Source organism: Euleptes europaea, chromosome 10 (genome assembly GCF_029931775.1).
Source record: "Euleptes europaea isolate rEulEur1 chromosome 10, rEulEur1.hap1, whole genome shotgun sequence".
NCBI classification, from domain to species: domain Eukaryota; kingdom Metazoa; phylum Chordata; class Lepidosauria; order Squamata; family Sphaerodactylidae; genus Euleptes; species Euleptes europaea.
In genome coordinates this window covers 44,857,063-44,874,690 of record NC_079321.1, presented here as the reverse complement: position 1 = coordinate 44,874,690, position 17,628 = coordinate 44,857,063, and the positions used below count along the sequence as shown (strand labels likewise).

At 42.2% G+C, this 17,628-nt stretch overlaps 1 protein-coding gene across 6 annotated transcripts in view; it reads right to left on the bottom strand.

Annotated features, from left to right (window-relative positions):
* ADGRB3 (adhesion G protein-coupled receptor B3) overlaps positions 1 to 17,628 on the bottom strand; it is a 576,088-nt gene that overhangs the window by 312,577 nt on the left and 245,883 nt on the right. For all 6 annotated transcript variants that reach the window (XM_056856072.1, XM_056856071.1, XM_056856073.1 and 3 more), the window contains one exon: positions 3,787 to 3,855. In XM_056856072.1, coding sequence (XP_056712050.1) covers positions 3,787 to 3,855 — 69 coding nt within the window. The remainder of the gene's footprint in view (positions 1 to 3,786; positions 3,856 to 17,628) is intronic.

The following is a 17,628-nucleotide window of genomic DNA, read 5'->3' as shown; positions in this document are numbered from 1 at the left end:
TCCATTCACATTGCTGTGCTCAGCCTCACCTACACTTTCTCCCTAGAGCCTACTCACTGACTTGGCAACAGACAGATCTGAGAGTATGCATGAAAGAAGATTGTATTTAGCTTTCCTTGCGGAATAAGAGCTCATTCCCTGGATGTTGCATTTGTTTCCAAATGAATGAAAAACTACAGCAATACATTTTATTCATTTGTGAACAAAAGCAAAGGGGGAAAACATTCACTTGCTGCCTTGTCCTGGAATGCCCTTCTCCTCAACTTTTTTTCCCCTGCTCACCTGCACTTACCGTGCACGGTATGTTTGGATAGTGTTTGGAATTTTTTTATCGACTGTAAAAAGTATTATCTCGCTAGAGATAAATGGAGTACAGTATACATTCAGAAGTGGGGACCTGCTCTAAAGTAAGAGATAGGAGCAAAGTTATTGGCTGATACTGATCCAAATGTAGCCCTCATCGTGACAAAATTGTAATCTATGGCTTTTAATTATGCTTCCTTCTAACTGTATATCCTGGATTTTGCATTTCTGTATGTTTCTGTACCATGTACACTGTGGGATGGAGCTGATGCTTTTGCTGGTCATGCAGGTAAGGGATTGGCTGGCCAGCCAGCCAATCAATGGGAGAGTGGGAGAATTTCTCTCCTCCACATGCAAAGCTACAATAGAAGGGAGAAGCCTTGTAGCAAAACCTTTTTCCTTGACATACTAAGTTTACATGTGCAAAGATTGTTACTTAAGTGTGGGAAAGGATTTCAAAGAAGTAAACTCTCCTGAGAAAATCTAAGGTAGTACAAATTATTCCCCCCTGAATGTCAGCACCCATTCCAATCACACACACCCCGCCCACTGCACCAAATTCTGAGTACAGGAAGTGACTGTGTATACACACGCACTCGCGCGCACACACACACACAAACATTTTATGCACAATAGCCCAAGCAACAATAATTATGCAAGGACTTTTGAAAGTCCCTATACTCTGTTGATCATCTCTCAAGTCATAAAACATTCATGTGTGGTTTATATCAGACAATGAATATTTCACCTAATCCAAACAATGGCAACTGGTTGAAAAGTGAGCCATTTCCAGCTAAGCAATCTCATTCTGTTTTCTTTCAAGCACTCTGAATTAAATATGTGCAAACCTAGGAGAGCCTCATCCTATTTTCGTTCAGCATGTATGACATGATTTCCTTCAGCTCCACCGATCATAATTATGTTCAGCTTGGGAGCTGAAAAAACATCCTGCTCCATGGTCTGCTTCACAGAAAACAAATCCTGTGACTTTCTGTTAGAAAGCAATTGTGAAATCTCAACATTTTCATTTTCCAACGTGACATTCTATTAATGATGGATGTATAGTATACTACTGTGATCTAAAGCCTAATATGCATTTGGGTTTCTTGGAAATAATGTATGCCTGAGGACTTCCCATTGCATCTGATGAGCTCTCTCTTGTAGAGCACCCCCTCCCTACATGGATACCAAAGGACAGAATCTTTATTTAAAGCTCTTGCCTTATTCACTTACTTGTGAGAGTTCATAACAAAGCAATAATAAAAAGAAATATCAATAAAAAAATCAAGGATAAGACAAATGATTCAGAGCAAGGGCTTCACTGAATAAAAATGCCATGTCATTATTTCATGTTAAATTTATTTCAAATGCTATGTTAATTTGCATGGTTATGTACACACACACACACACGCACATGTCTGCTTCGCCATTTAATTGGCTGCAAGAACAACCCTGATCCACTGTTGGTAGTATATTATAGCATGTTTCAGCATATTTGTATTAAGGTGAAGATGAGTGTACTTTCCATGACATGGTAAATTTTGGGGCACTGCAAAAAATGAGGGCAACTTGTCATCTAGCTTGAGAAAAAGTTAAGTATTTCCTAAAAGCTGATTGGCTTGCCCTCAGCACTGTTGTCATGTAACCTACATGACAGGCTACATATCACCGTGATGTCATCCCATTTTGTTCCTAGAGAGATGAAGACCCAGTAATGATAAGACAAAAATGGCACTGAAGTAGCACATGACTGGCAGTATACAAGCACTAAAAAGGTGAACATTCTAATCACTAGAGAGCCTGGAAAAACATTTTGCCCATCAAGGGGTGCTCATGGACCTAGCCTTGCTGGTTGAAAAGCTGTTTGGCTCAGTGGCCAAGAGCGCCTTCCATCAGCTGCATCTGGTTCACCAGGTCTCTCCTTCCTGAGGGCCCATTTCTTACCTGGGAGGGCGAAAGGGCTTAGGAGGCACTGAAGGACCTGTGCCAGCATTTGCGCCGGCACCCGGGCCACTTACGCCGCCCAGGGCCACCTGCGCAGCCCATCTTTCGTGTGCCATCCTCCCGGGGATGTTCCAGGGGCGCTCCCAGGCCAGTCAAGGGGACGAGCTGCGTTTAGGTGGCCTCCTAAGCCCTTTCAGCCCGGGAATGCCCCCTTTGCCCTTACTTGTACTTATGCCTCCTTTTGAGATGGTGCAGCCCTCTGGAGTGGTTCCACTCGGCTTGCAAGTAAGGGCAAGGTTTTGGCTTTGGGGGGGGGGCTCCTTTGGAGGCAGCGTGACTACGCTGCCTCTAGCCACTCGTGCAGCCCTCCCCCTCAGGAATGGGTTTCTTGTGTCAGCCAATCTGGCCATGCTGATCCATGCTTTTGTATCCTCAGATTACTGTAATATGGTCTACGTTGGGCTGCCCTTAAAGACAATTTGGAAACAGCATCTGGTTCAGAATGTGGCAGCCTAATTATTGTCAGGAGCTACCTGATGGAAACATACCTTGCGACATCTTAAAACAGCTACACTGGCTGCCAATTGGCTTCTGAGTCCAATTCAAAGTGCTGTACCCTTCCTTCTATACATCCCCATGTGCCAACTACAGTTTTCAACTACCTGCTAGCGTTTCTCCCATTTCAGGTGGCCCACCTGCAATTGCCCAGTGCCTATTTCTTTTCTACTGCAGCTCCCACTCTGTGGAACGGGTTCCCTAAAGAAGTGAGGAAATCATGTCATAAGAATTCTTCAGGAGGTGCTGCAAGGCCCTTTTATTCATCGGGCTTTTAATGGGGTATAACAATGTATCTCTTGGAGGAAGGGGGGTGCCCGGGGTTTTATTCTATTGGTTCTAAATTGTAATGTTTTAACTGTGGTGTGTAAGCTGCCTTGAGACACAAGAAAAAGTAGGATAAAAATATTTCGATCGATGAAATAAAACAAAATTATCCCCAAAATTAAAATGGGAGAATTGCATGTTATATATAGTACGGAAATTAGATAAAGACCTAATTTCCACACTGTATACAGCATATGATTTCAGGGCAACTATTCAGACTCATATGCACCTGTCAAAACTCATGCATGCTATTTGTGTATTTTTCCCCTTTGAAGCTTACCAAAATACAAAATGAAGTATAAAAGGGAGCTCTAAGATGTGTGTTCTACAGACTTACAAGGCAGAAGGGCATGAGGCAGGGAGGTGACAAGTAGCTTATCCTTCTCTCATATGTAGCTAGTAGTAGTAAGGAATGCTAGTAGTCCTTTTATTCAGGGCTAGGGCTGCATGATGAAAAAGCTTTGTCCTTGTAGGTGCCTCCCTTTTAGCTCCATCACAGCCAATTTGAGCCCAAATGTAATGCCAGTTTCTACACTGATGTTTATATATATATTATATATATATATATATATATATATATATATATATATATATATATATATATATATATATATATATATATCAGCAGCAAATGAAAGGTTCCATAAAGAAACTTACTTGCTGTGCATCCTCCCATTTTTCTTTGTTCTCTTCATCCATAAGGTTACTAACAATTTGAAAGAAGTTCTGCAAATTAAACAAACAAACAAAAAAGACAAGGAATTTTTACATTACAATAAGAAATAACAGCCCTGTCTAAGTAATTAGAATCTATATGAGGGAATACATAACCTTTTTCCACGTAAGGGCTGTGGGTGCACAATGTTTGCACTACACTGATTGTAAAACAACCAGTGGTGGCTCAAAATATGCTGCCACCAGAGGAGGAAGGAGCCATGGCCACCGCACACACACCCTGCCTCCTTGCTGCCACCACCACCCTCCTGCCTCACCTCACCTTGCTCGACTTCCACCCAACACTCTTTAATCACAGCAGGAGGCCAGGCCACACATGCTATACAGGAGTTCCCAAATTCTACTGAGATTCCATCTACTCCTTCCATACAGCCAGCTTTTTGGTTGTCTTGGCAACAGGCAACCAAAAATAATGGCTGAATTCTCACAAGAAGAAGGAATCTCATGAGAACTGTGGGAAATGGCATGTGTGGCTTGCCACACTGTTCGTAAAGAAGCCTCAGGGAACAAGGACGTATGAAGGATTATCTCCTGAGCTCTTGCTAACTTATCTTGGAAAGCTACATCTCTGAAGGGTCCTGGAATCAGGACATTGTTGAGACAGTAGTGTAGGGCAGGGTTGTCAAACTCATTTGTTACAAGGACCGGATATGACATAAATGTCACTTGGTGGGACCAGGCCATGCCTCGCCAGCCCAGATTGGGACTGGAAGGGAGGGCTGCCTCAGTCGGCTCGTGGGCCGGATAAGAGCTCTAAAGGGCCGGATGGCCTTATGTTTGACACCCCTGGTCTAGGGCATAATGGAGGCTTTGATTCCAGACCTCCACGGAGCAAGTCCAATTGCTGCTGCCATGACAGGAAAGTTTGAGGGAAAGAGAAGGGGATGAGATGGGTTTCAGGGAGAGGTTAAGGCAGAATCACTTGGGTCCTAGCATGCTCATCATTATAACAATATATGGAACACAACAAGTTTCAAACTTCAGAATGATCTCAGAAGTAATGGACTTTATTTTGCATTTTTAAGGAAAGTATTTCCTAGTGGCCATGGCCATTCCAAACCAAACTGAGGCAGATAAGTTGTTCACCATTAATAGGAGCACATGAACCAACATGGGCTTCATTGTTTGAACAGAAGACTGAAGCTGTTACATCTAATCATGAAGTCCAAGATCTCTAACAAAACTTCCCCAAACCACTCTTTAAAAATGAAACCATGAACAACCTAGCAAAACCCAACAGGAACTTTTTTCACTGGTGTGTGCACAGACGAAAACTTGAACAGAAAAGATAATTTTCTCTAACATTTTGACCTCAAGCTCTTACTTTCCCATATTTGATTATGGTACTTATTGGAGTATCTTTAAGTGAATCACATCAGTGACAATTAGACTCATGCCAGGCAGCCATTAAATAACACATTTCCTTTCAATCAATGTCTTTCAAGTCATTCTCAGAACATTCTTTTAAAATTTCATCTGGCATAATACCCCAGTCCATCCAGCTTTTATCTTTATTAGTAAAAGCTGAGCTCATCTCAGATATGTGTTTCTTTTTTAAAGTAATGTACTTTAAAGCAAAGTAATCCACAGTCTCTCCGTTAGCTAGGTTTTTTTCTTCTCTCTCTCTCTCTTTTGTATTTTAAAATGAAGGTCTTCGGCTTGACCTGAAGTCAGAAAGAAGCCAGACTGAACAACTTACTGCACTGCTTGAGCGCAATAACTTGAGCACAGTGACTGTATCCAAGAACTGAGAACACAACAGAACTTGTGGAATGGATCATTGCCAATTGTCCTGCAACTGTGACTTCCTGCAACCCCAAAAAGGTTCTCTTGGAGGGTCAGAGGACTGTCAGGAAGAATGGGGAAATGGGAGGAAGGGCAAATTGCCATAAATTGTCCCATCTCGTGTGTGAGGTTTTATTGTGCAAGAAATAGTACACGAAGAAGAAGAGTTGGTTTTTATATGCTGACTTTATCTAACACTTAAGGAACAATCAAACCGGCTTACAATCACCTTCCCTTCCCCTCCCCACAACAGACACTTAGTGAGGTAGGTGGGGCTGAGAGAATGTGACTAGCCCAAGGTCACTCAGCTGGCTTCACGTGTGTAGGAGTGGGGAAACAAATTCAGTTCACCAGATTAGCCTCTGCCGCTCATGTAGAGGAGTGGGGAATCAAACCCGGTTCTCCAGATCAGAGTCCCCCCTTCCAAACCACTGCTCTTAACCACTACACCACACTGGCTCTTGAAGGGGAGTGAGAAATTCCATTTCACCCCTTTCCTGCTGTAGAACCTGTGCTGCATCCCATACAATTCCCAAGGTTTGCCTAACTCTCAGGAGTGGCTATGTGGAGGTGCAGAAAATACAGCGGGAAGGGGAACTGGGAAAGACATATGAAAACCAGGGTTGGTGCCAAACAGCTGTAAAGTTCTTAGGGGAGGGCAAAAATTTGCAGAGAAGAAGCAGAAGGGAGTTCTAGCTTAACTCGTCCCTCCTTGTGTCCATTTCCCCAGCAACTTCCCCCCTGTAAACACGTCTGGCAAGCCAGCAGTCAAAACATTAGCTATCAACTAGTTCTTCAAGAAACTACGGTTGGCTGACATTCAAAGCAACTGTCAATATAATGTGCAATGGCAGTGCATGGTATGGTCATTCCACTCTAGGCCCACCATGTGAGAAAAAAATGCTTTCCCAAATGGCTAATAAATTTGAGCTTGAATTCTGAAGGTTCCTTGGAGACTGGAACACTCCCTTTCTAGATGAGGCAAAGAAATACTAAAAATACGAACACTGCTATCTTTCATACTTTCACATCTCCACAGGGGAGAAAGCTATTTACATCACTCAAAGAAATTTGCCTTTCAAATGAAGGTCTTAACTGACATCACTGAAAACATATCCTCAGAAAGACACATCTTCTACGTGCTTGACTGTCAGCAAACTGCACTGGACAAGCACGACAGGAAAATCTGAGCGCGTTGACAACAGCATTGTGAAAGGAGCCGCACATCAGTTCATCATGGAGACCCTCCTTCAAGGGCACGCTCAACATGCAAATCAGGTGCTACACTTGCTTTGATGACTGTAGAACAGACTTTTAGCATTAACCACCCAAACAATATCTTGGCATGTACTCTAAACAGAAAAACAAACAACAGCTCCTTACCTCTTTGGATAGGTTCTTATTTTTCACATACTGGGGTTTTGTTACACTGATACCACATTTATTAGACTGGATTTATGCATGGTATCCGATATATATTAAAGTGCTTTCACACTGAAAACTCCATGATTCATCTGCAGCCTGATACAGAGTGCAACCTGATTAATTCCCTTGGGATGAAAACTGAGCACAGAAAGAAAAAGAAAAATGTGGCAGTTGATTTTTTTTCTAGAGGTCTGAAGTTTCAGTTTTGACCTTTCTGTTGGCTATAACCCTGCCCCAAAGGAGAGATGCTTGGTGAGGTAAGGCTGTCTCCATGTTTCTTTCACCCCTCTTTCTTCTGCAGCGGTGTGGAGATAACATGTTTAAAGTTTGTTGCCTCCCAGGAGCTAAAAGACAATGCCATTTGTTTAGAAAAGCAGACTGAGCATCCTCCTAAAGTAAAAATGTTTTTTCCCCCTTAGTTCCCATGGGGGAAGTCAGATCAAGAACTTTGGGAACCATGAACAAAATAAAACCCAGCTATATATTGGCACTGCTGGTGTCATGTCAATATGTTGATATGATACCAACTGAGCACTTCAGAAGATTGATCTGCCCCCATTTTTGAAGGAAGTAGCTGAAAGCAAAGTTTGGTGTTTTGATGCCTCAAAATTGCACTATGGGAGCCTGCCCAGGTCATCCTGCCTGGTTTATTTTCATCACAGGCAGATTTAGCTGTTTAGCTTTCCTCCTGGAATGCTAGGGGGCATTTGTGAAAATTCTTTGCGGGGATGACAGTCATGATGTCACAGCCACTTAACCAACTACTACCAGAGGTTTGACCACAACATTCTTTATCATATCTACCCAGGAAGTGTTCCCTCTGCCTGTGGATACTTACATCCACATACAGGGGGCATGTTCATTCCCAACAGGCTTTTCTGCAGACTTAAGAGACCCCCAAGGTCTGCAGAAAAATCTGAAATTGTAAAAAAGGGGGGAGTTAAATCCCCCCAATTTTTGAAAAAAGTGTTTTCTGTGCATGCACAGACAATGTTCTTTCAAAATGGTGGTGGCTACTACCGCAAAGAGCTATGGTTGGGTGCCAGGCCACATGGTGCCGGCAGATGCTGGGAGTGGCTCCTGGGCTGTGCTGCCACCACCCGGGGATGGCTGGGCCAGGCTCTCTACAACAATGGCCGTCCCCTGCCACAGAAAGCCAGGCCTGGCCAGGAGATTCCACCTGCAAGGGGAGATGGCATCCCCCTCATGAGAGGGGGAGATAGCATCCCTCCCCATGAGTGTTGCAGGTCTCCACTTGTTATATTATATTCTGGTGTGTACTGCTGGCCTGCCTAGCCTCATCATTCCTCTATCTTGATAGATACCTTTCTAACAAAGCTTTGGTGATGTATCATGAACTATCTCTAAATGCCTTCAGCAGAGTATATTGGATTTCAAAGAGAATACGGGTCTTCATTAGTTTTGTAAAAAAAAAGAAAAAGGATAAAGGCAGAATGAGGATTTTACCTATGTGGTATAAGTGAAGTTTTTGATGGTGTTCCTGGTTATGTAGCAATTATTTTGTTGTATTTTGTTGTTTGTGTTGTTGAACTTAGGCTATCAAGTACTGAGAAATAGATGGGCATTTTTTTCTTGCTGCCAAACTAGAAATAAGACTCACAGTGCCATCTTAATCCCACACCCTTCTGAGTGTATTGACTTCAACGGGCTTAGAAGGGCGTAATTCTTTTTAGGATTTCAGTGATAATTAGAAAAATTGTTAGTATAAGTAGTGAAACATCATTACAACTTGGAGCTGTTTAGCTTAGAAAGAAGGTGCTTAAGCGGAGATATGATAGAGGTCTGTAAAAAATATGCATGGTATGGAGAGAGTGGACAGGCAGAAACTTTTCTCCTTCTCATATTATATCACAATGCGAGGTCATCTGCTGAAGCTGGAGGGTGAGAGATTCAAAGCAGATAAGAAGAAAAGGTGGTTTTTAGATGAGGACTTTCTGTACCATTTAAGGAAGAATCAAACTGGCTTACAAACACCTTCCCTTCCCCTCCCACAACAGACACCCTGTGAGGTAGATGGGGCTGAGAGAGCTCTAAGAGAACTGTGACTATCCCAAGGTCACCCAGCTGGCTTCATGTTAGGGTTGTCAACCTCAGGTAATAGCTGGAGATCTCCCGCTATTACAACTGATCTCCAGCCGATAGAGATCAGTTCACCTGGAGAAAATAGCCATTTTAGCAATTGAACTCTATGACATTGAAGTCCCTCCCCTCCCCAAACCCTGCCTTCCTCAGGCTCTGCCCCAAAAACCTCCCACAGGTTGTGAAGAGGGACCTGGCAACCCTACTTCTGTGTAGGAGTGGGGAAAGCAACCTGGTTCACCAGACTAGCGTTCGCTGCTCATGTGGAGGAGTGGGGAATCAAACTCGGTTCTCCAGATTAGAATCCACCACTCCAATCCACCGCTCTTAACCACTGCATCATGCTGGCTCTCAGTATTTCTTCACACAACACATAGTTAAATTGTGGAACTTCCTGCCCCAGGATGTGGTGATGGCCGCCAGTTTGGAAGGTTTTAAGACTGGAGAGGACATGTTCATGGAGGATAGGGTTATCCATGACTACTAGTCAAAATGAATACTAGTAATGATGCATACCTATTCTCTACAGTATCAGAGGACCATGCCCATTATATTAGGTGCTGTGAAACACTGGCGGGATGCTGCTGCAGTCATCTTGTTTGTGGGCTTCCTAGAGGCACCTGGTTGGCCACTGTGTGAACAGACTGCTGGACTCGATGGGCCTTGGTCTGATCCAGTAGGGCTTTTATTATGTACTTGTTACAATGAATTACAAACAGAAAGGGGCAAAAATCACAATACATTCCACTGTTCAATGAAGACATTTGGGAAACTTTCTTCTGACTTTAGAGACATGATGAATCAGATAGCCAATATTCATATCAGCAAATGTGTGATGCATTCCTCTAATATTCTGCACTGCATCACTGGAATGATAGTAATATATAGTCCATTATAAAAGAGAGTATGAAATCAAGATGAGAAGGAACTTAACCTACAATATTCTTCCCAAAGGAGATAGCTTCATATCTATAATTCTTCCCTTTCCAGCACAATTGAAAGCAGAAAAGATTGTAAGTCTACTACAAACATTCCCTAAATATGTTTACACTTCAACAAAGTTAATTAAAGGCCAAAAAGAGAGGGTTTCATGTCAAAAATGCCAGAGAGACTATTGTTTTTAATTTAGCTTTACACATCTTCTTAGCACAACACAAAACATCCAAAAGCTATGTAAATTTAAAACCAACAAGCTACTGACTCAGAATTATTTGCGCATTTATGACATACTCCCCCCCCCCGACAGCACATATTCTCAATGGTTGATGCTATTTCCCTTCCTAAAGCACGTTACCACTCCTAAGACATTCATGGATGCTCAGTCTGGATGAGTTTCCATATGAATAGAAGTTATATCTGGTAGGGAAATGGGATCACCCTGCTGGACATGCCTGTCCATATCTGGGGCTGAAGGAGATGAAGGTAAACAATTTATGGTGTGTATTAAATTCAACGTGACATTTGTATTATTGTAAAGGTTAATAACATGATGTTGAGACCTATATATGTCATATTTTATGTGCACAGGCCTGGATTCAGGTGAGCCTGGAGGCCAGGCATATATACTACGTATGTGCCTACTATCTGGTTTCCTATCACACACAGCATCCTCCTTTTGAGATCTTTGTGTTCAAACCACGACAGTATGAACAGGAGCACTAGGCACAATAACCCATTTAGATGTGCCCTCAAATCTTTCATGCCTGTTGCCCTATTCTATTGGTTGCTAGAATTACAACATGCATAACATACTCTGTCGTTTGCAAAGTATTCACTATTAGGGAACCAGCAATTGAATGTACCCTGTTGGACACCCATGATCAGACTGTGAGCCAATCAAAGATATGCTCAGCTTGCATTGGACAGCTCAAACAGTTGCCAATCCCCCCCACAACTGCCTGTTGGTCAGAAGACAACCTACAGCTGACCAAGGATCAATGGAAGTTAGATTCTGATCTATTCTTCCCTGCAGAAAAGCAGCTATACAGTTAAGTTGAAGAAGAACTCAATTGGCTTCTCATCTTCCTACTGCAAAAGGGAGAGGAGAGAGATTATTTCTCTTCCCTCTTCTCCAAACTGGGCAGGGACAGAAGTGATGTGTCTGATCTTCCCATTGCAAAAGGGAGAGAAGAAGGGGATTATTTCTCTCCTTTTCTCTGCAGCCTAAACCAAGAGTTTGGAGTAGGGAGTAGAGAAGCATTCTGATATCGTCCCCCCCAAACTGACAGCTGAGATGGCAGAGAACATGATTGATCTCTTCTTTTTCTCTAAATCCCAAGTGGGGAGAAGAGAAGGGAAATCTACTGGGTTTCTGATCACTCCCCTCCACACACACTCACAAACAAAATTTTCAGAATGGAAGATCAGAACAGCCTGCATTGCACTTGATCCCGACAATTGTCTGGGAGTTGTCTACTGATTCTCCCCTCCAAAAAAATTGCTGGCCACAGAGCAAACTTTCCCCAGCAAGGGATCAAAAGCTGACTCCCAGCTGATCCCTCATAAGCTGGCATTCAGCTTCTGATGGCTGCAAGTAGTGTGATCCCGCTAACAGATGCAAAAGGGTTATGAACAGCTGAACAGCCCATCAATTAATTGGCTACCTGATAACCAGCAGTGAACTGGATGTGAGCTGAGCTGTCAGGTGTTTGAGCAGCCTTATTTACCACTCACTTCAGTTGTGGGCCTATTCTACCCAGAGGTAGAATAGAGGTGTTTGCAGACCTCTATAAAAGTGAACTTGGAAGGCCTCTCATGGGATTGCCTCATATTCCCACTGAAGCATTCATACAGTATGGTTCAGGTGCTTTGCACACAATTTATTTCAATAGAATTGTTTCATGTTTGTCTTCAGTGTCAGTTCCAAGCTGTAATATAGGGGAAATAATCCTGTACTATAATACTGTTGCAAGGATGCCTGAGATAATGTGTGAAACACAACTTTCTTCCCAAACAACATCAGAGCTTGAATTATTATCTTTAAGAGGTGTTCGGGTACAATGAAATCAGAAAGACCTTTCCATTTGTCTGTCCAAGTGCTAAGAAAACATAGCCCTCTAAGAGCAAATTCAATCAATTTACAGACTACAGTAAATCAAACCTCTCTAAGGCAATTGCCAAGGTATGGAAAAGGAAGAGGTAAACATATGTGTTGAGTATATTAAAAGCCACAAGTTTACAGAGAAAGATTAGGAACAACTAATTATGCCAACAAGATTAGTAACGTCCTGCTCACTAAATTACATTCTTCGGTACAATTGAAATTAAAGGCAAAATGGATGGGTGAAATACTGAGCATGCTGGTCCCTAAAGGCACAAACCACCAATGACACGGCCATGCTGCTGCGATTACAATAGTGTAGATGAGGCTTAAAGAACATTACAGACACAAAGTTTAGTTGGGATAGAAACAGTTCTGAATCAGACAGGTCTTAGTGGAATATTTCATCAGGTCTAGTAGATTCTCATATGTCCTCGGGACATAAAAGGTTTTTCAGATTTTTACAGTTGTGGAAGCCTCCATTTGTGTGAAAGGCTGATGATATCATTGACATGCATGCTGCAATGGAAAACACTGGAGCACATGTAGAGAACAATAGAGGGGCCTGTGGATGTTCCTACACCTCATGTGAGGTATTTTACCTCACCACAAAACTGCAGAGACTTCTGGCACATGGATAATGAAATAATCAACCCCATGAAGCACCAAATTCCTCGATACACACACACACACACACAATACCTAACATGGTTTATGTATCTCTGCATGTCACACTTTTGCAAGACCTGAGCAAGGCTGTTAATGATAGGACATTTTGGAGGACATTGATTCACAGGGTTGCCATGAGTCAGAAGTGATTTGAGGGCACATAACCCACACACATGCCACACTAGGCCTTTCTGCACATTCTGAGATTTTTGGCACATCATGTTTAACTACAGCGCAATGGTCATTGTGCTGAATGACATTCTAAAAGCCTATAGTTGCTAAGATCCAACAAGGCAAGTATTCTACAATCTACTGGATTCTCTTCAGAATATAGAGCAGACCGAACCAGAGAATCTGATTCTGCTGAAAGTAATCTAGAGCTTTGTCACATTTGTGTAGCCAAAGTACTGGCATACATCTAGACTTGATAAATGATACCTGAACCATGCATATGAAGAAAAAGTAGGAACCAAAGAAGGGGTCGTACAGTATCTCTGTTGAAATATTTATTTTATTATTTCCATTTGTTACCCCGCTCTTCCTGGCCAAAGCCAGGCTCAGAGGGGGGTAGATCTACAATATCATATTTCATTTTTTCTCAGAAGTTAATTATTCTTTTGTTCTTTTATATTTGGGACGTATTTATAAGAACATTAACTATAGATAACTCAGAACGTTGTCAGATCATGCTGAGAGTTCAGTATAGAAAAAATAAAATATAAATATTCCATTGTTTCAGATCATGCCTTTGTAGGCTGTAATAATATGACCTGATAGGGTATACCTTAAATATGTAAAATGGAGGCTTTGAATAGTTAATATTTGTATGTATAATTGTAGATTGTATTACTGCTTATTAAAATTTTGATGAAATATATTTAGTAAAATACATTTGAAGCATTGCTTGTACCAGGCCTGGACAAATTTTCTTTGGTTCTAAGGGCCAGAGCAAAAATTTAGGAGCCACATTAAGTTTTCATGTTTAATTCATATTTAACTTTTGTGCGCTGTAATGTATTTCAATGGAGCCCATGCATGTCAATTGGCATTTCTAATTCCCATTATATTGAATGGGCATTCCTGTCATTTGCTATAGTACACCCTCACTGTTAAATTGGTTTGGCTTGGATTCTCTACTTTGACATTGGTTATGTTAGGCTTGCCAAATTGCCCCATAGTTCTGCTCAGATTCCCTGGTTCAGAATTGGTTCTATTGGGCTTGTTGGTTCTGTTTGCATTGGGAGGCTTTTTGCCAGTGGCTGCTTTGCTTACTCTTGTGTCTCTGGCTATTCTTTGTCTTGGAGAAAGCATGGAATCCCCCCCCCACAGGCAAAAATGGAGGGTGGTTGTTCAGAGGCCTATAGAATTGGACCTCTTGGTGCAATTCATTGAAAACTTGGGGGTTATTTAAAGGTCAGGTGCCAGCTGCAATTTTGGTACCATTTCCTTAAAATACAGCCCCTCCAGCTTCCTGGAAAGATTTCCCCATAGGGAATAATGGGCCCAAATAATATCAAAATACAACCTCCACCCCAAGATCTGAACACCAAACTGGTATCTGGGACCTGTATAACTGGGAATACTGATATTTTTCAGCTCCCTGATATCTGGGTCCTAAAAATACCTCTTTTTTTGTGGTGCACATCCATAGTCCCAATCCTTAATATTTCCACTAGGAAAGGACATTAAAATAAATTCATTGCTGAAATTACTAAGTGCCACAATGACTTTTCTAGATGTCATAGTGACCTGGTGCCTGGGGTTTGTCAAGCTCTGGCTTATACACTTGTAAATTAGTGCCATTATAGAAATACTTGGGGTTACACTAACTACATTTAAGTAATACTAAACATTATGCAATAATATGAAAACTTGTTCTGGATAATGTTGAATAATTCAGCAACCTGGTAAACTTTAACTTGCACCCTCCACTTTCCCGTGTTTCATAATTGAACTTTGTGAAGCATTTGACAGAACCATCTATAGCCTGAGTCAATTTACACTAACATCTGCTCCCTATCTATTTTCATTTTACGCCTCTAAAATATGGGAGCTATGGAAGCTTAGACACATGGAGATTTTCATGACACAGTAACAGCACCAATTTAAATAATTTAAATTAAATACCAGTGCAAAATGTTCAACAAGTATTAGATTCCAGCATAAAGGAGGCTGGTAAAGACACAACATCGCCATTTGCTTCAGATGGTGGCTTCAGATCCAGGATCAAGCAGGAACCCTAGTTAACTCTAATGATGCTTGACATCGGTTCCGTGGTAGCAGCTAACCACTGACCAGGGTAACAGGTGTACAGGAAAGATTACTTAATTAAATATCCCATGCCCGATTATGGCTAAACAATTAGCACTGTTACATTTGCACTGGCCCAGAATAAGCAGATGCAAAGTGTCAAGTGTCATTTCTGTTCCAAAACAGAAAGAGCTTTTTTTTAAAACAACAACAACAACACAGACATAGGGACATGATTGGAGCCTCCTTAAAGAACAACAACTGTGAAGAGCAGTAATGAAAGATGAAGGCTAGAGAAGATCAAAAATACAATTCATGCTAAAATGTGAGCTGGGCATGCAAAATGCTGTGCATGTGTGTGTGTTAGTTCTTGCCAGTGTTCAAAGGTTGACAATCAATAAAGACCATTAGAGAAACTACTCATATGAATATGTAAGATTCTTAGCTTGAGTTGCTCTATTCCCAGTGCACCTTCAACCTCTTCCCTTTCAATCTTGAACCATGGACCAGATAGAAACTTGTAGCCCTCGGGTCTGCTGACCACACCCTTCCAAGTAGTGTAGCTGGCCCCTAGGAGTAGGAAGCTGCTTGAGAGCTACCTGGCTGATAGCCAGTGCTGGGCCCAATTGCCCAGAGACATCGTTTCCCCCCCCCCTTACGCAGGCACAAACGATGCTCCAGCTTAAGGCTGACAGCGAGACTTAGCTTGAGTCTTTCTCGCTCATACACTTCAATCGGCTTCACATTTTTAGCATTCTTTTCATTGTACTTATTTATTTCTTATAAATTCTTTTTGTAGGTTTTGATACAAGAGGTGTGCCTACAGCAGATTATTCTGATTCGTCTCTTGCTTTGTGATCATGGCCAGAGCAGCATTTAAAAAGGAATCAGGAGAACTAGGGGTTTAATCAGTTCTAATATGACAAAGTTTGTACATAGTTTCAGAGGGTATCTATGCTGGACTGCAGTAGAAGTGCTAAATTCAAGTCCAGTAGCACCTTAGAGACCATCAAGCTCCCTTCAACAGATGACTTTACTAAAAGTCTTCTATTTCCTATAACATTATTTAATATGTGGCATGATGATCTTGAAGTGCCTAGCATATATATGGTTTGAATAAAGACATTTTTAATGTTAATCCTGCTTAATCCTACATCTTTCTGAATCATCATAGTCTTGTGTTTAAGACAGGGATGTACTACCGGCTCTCGCTCAGTTCAATGTCATAGATTAATTAATTACACTGCAGATGCAGCAATGTCACACCTGCATTGCAAGTTGGTATGCAAAACAAAGGGTGTCAATTTCCGTTAGGTAAATATCACTTGTGAGTCATGACCTTAATCCCTGCCATCATTCACAGTAGTTCAGAAAGAAAAACAAGGTGTTCTGCCAGAGGCAGGGAGTTGTTTTAGGAATCTGGGAGGTCACAGAGGCAAGATACTGTCTGCAAGTGTTGTTCTAATGAAAGCAATTGAAGACAATGCAATCATACATCCCTTATGTTGCTGGGAGCTCCTTGAAGCAACAAATGCACCCTTGAGTCTTGTTCCACCGCACTTGCTCTGTTCTGGACTATGCTGAGGCTCTCTGAGCCTTCTTCTACCCACCTTTTATACTGACTTAGCCTTCTAAGAGCCCATTCCTGAAGTGGGGGTAAAGCTACTTAGGAGCCGGAGTGACCGCATGCTGGCATAGGTGCCACCTTATCATAGAATAAGGTGGCAACTACGCTGGCATGGGGGCAAAAACACCTGCATCTGGGCATTGCTGGCCCCTGCTGCCAGCACAGCCATGCTGGCAGGGCTTTCCCAGAAGGGGAAGCCTTTGCCGGCCTGGGCATTTCCGGAGATGGAGCTGCCTTTAGGCAGTCTCCATAGCCCTTTTGCCCCAGGAACGCCCCCTTGAGCAGCAGTGGGGCTGCGCCACCTTCTTCAATGGTGCAGCCTCACTGCTTGCTATGGGGCATTCCCCCCCTTTACATTTTAAACTTTACTAAAAGTTTTTTTTTTTTGGCCTTCATGGCGTCCGGGATGCCTCAGAGGAGGTGGCATGGCTGTGCCGCTCCCAGCCACCATGGATCCACCTTCAGGAACAGGCTGTATGTCATGCTTGCCATGCCTAATTATCAGGAACATCTGGTGCTCATACTCTCCTCCCTTTGGAGGCTGAGACCAACAAAAGATAGCCCTGCTTACAGCTGTTTGATATAGGCTTAATCAAACCAAGGCAATTACTAAATGCTTTCTCAAGTATTTACAGTGGCCATCTGACAACACAATTCCTAGGCTTCCTTGAGATCCTTGCATGTTTGTACTATACCAGGTTACTAAAAAGACACAGCTGTCAGACTGAGATCCTGACTCACTTTCCCCATTTGATATTCTTTGCTATATTCTTAATTCATGGATCCAAATCCATGCTAGTTAAACTAGTAGTGATTTTTCAGTGTTTTTGTTCTGCAAGAAGGCATGTAAGTACATCACAATTGCTAA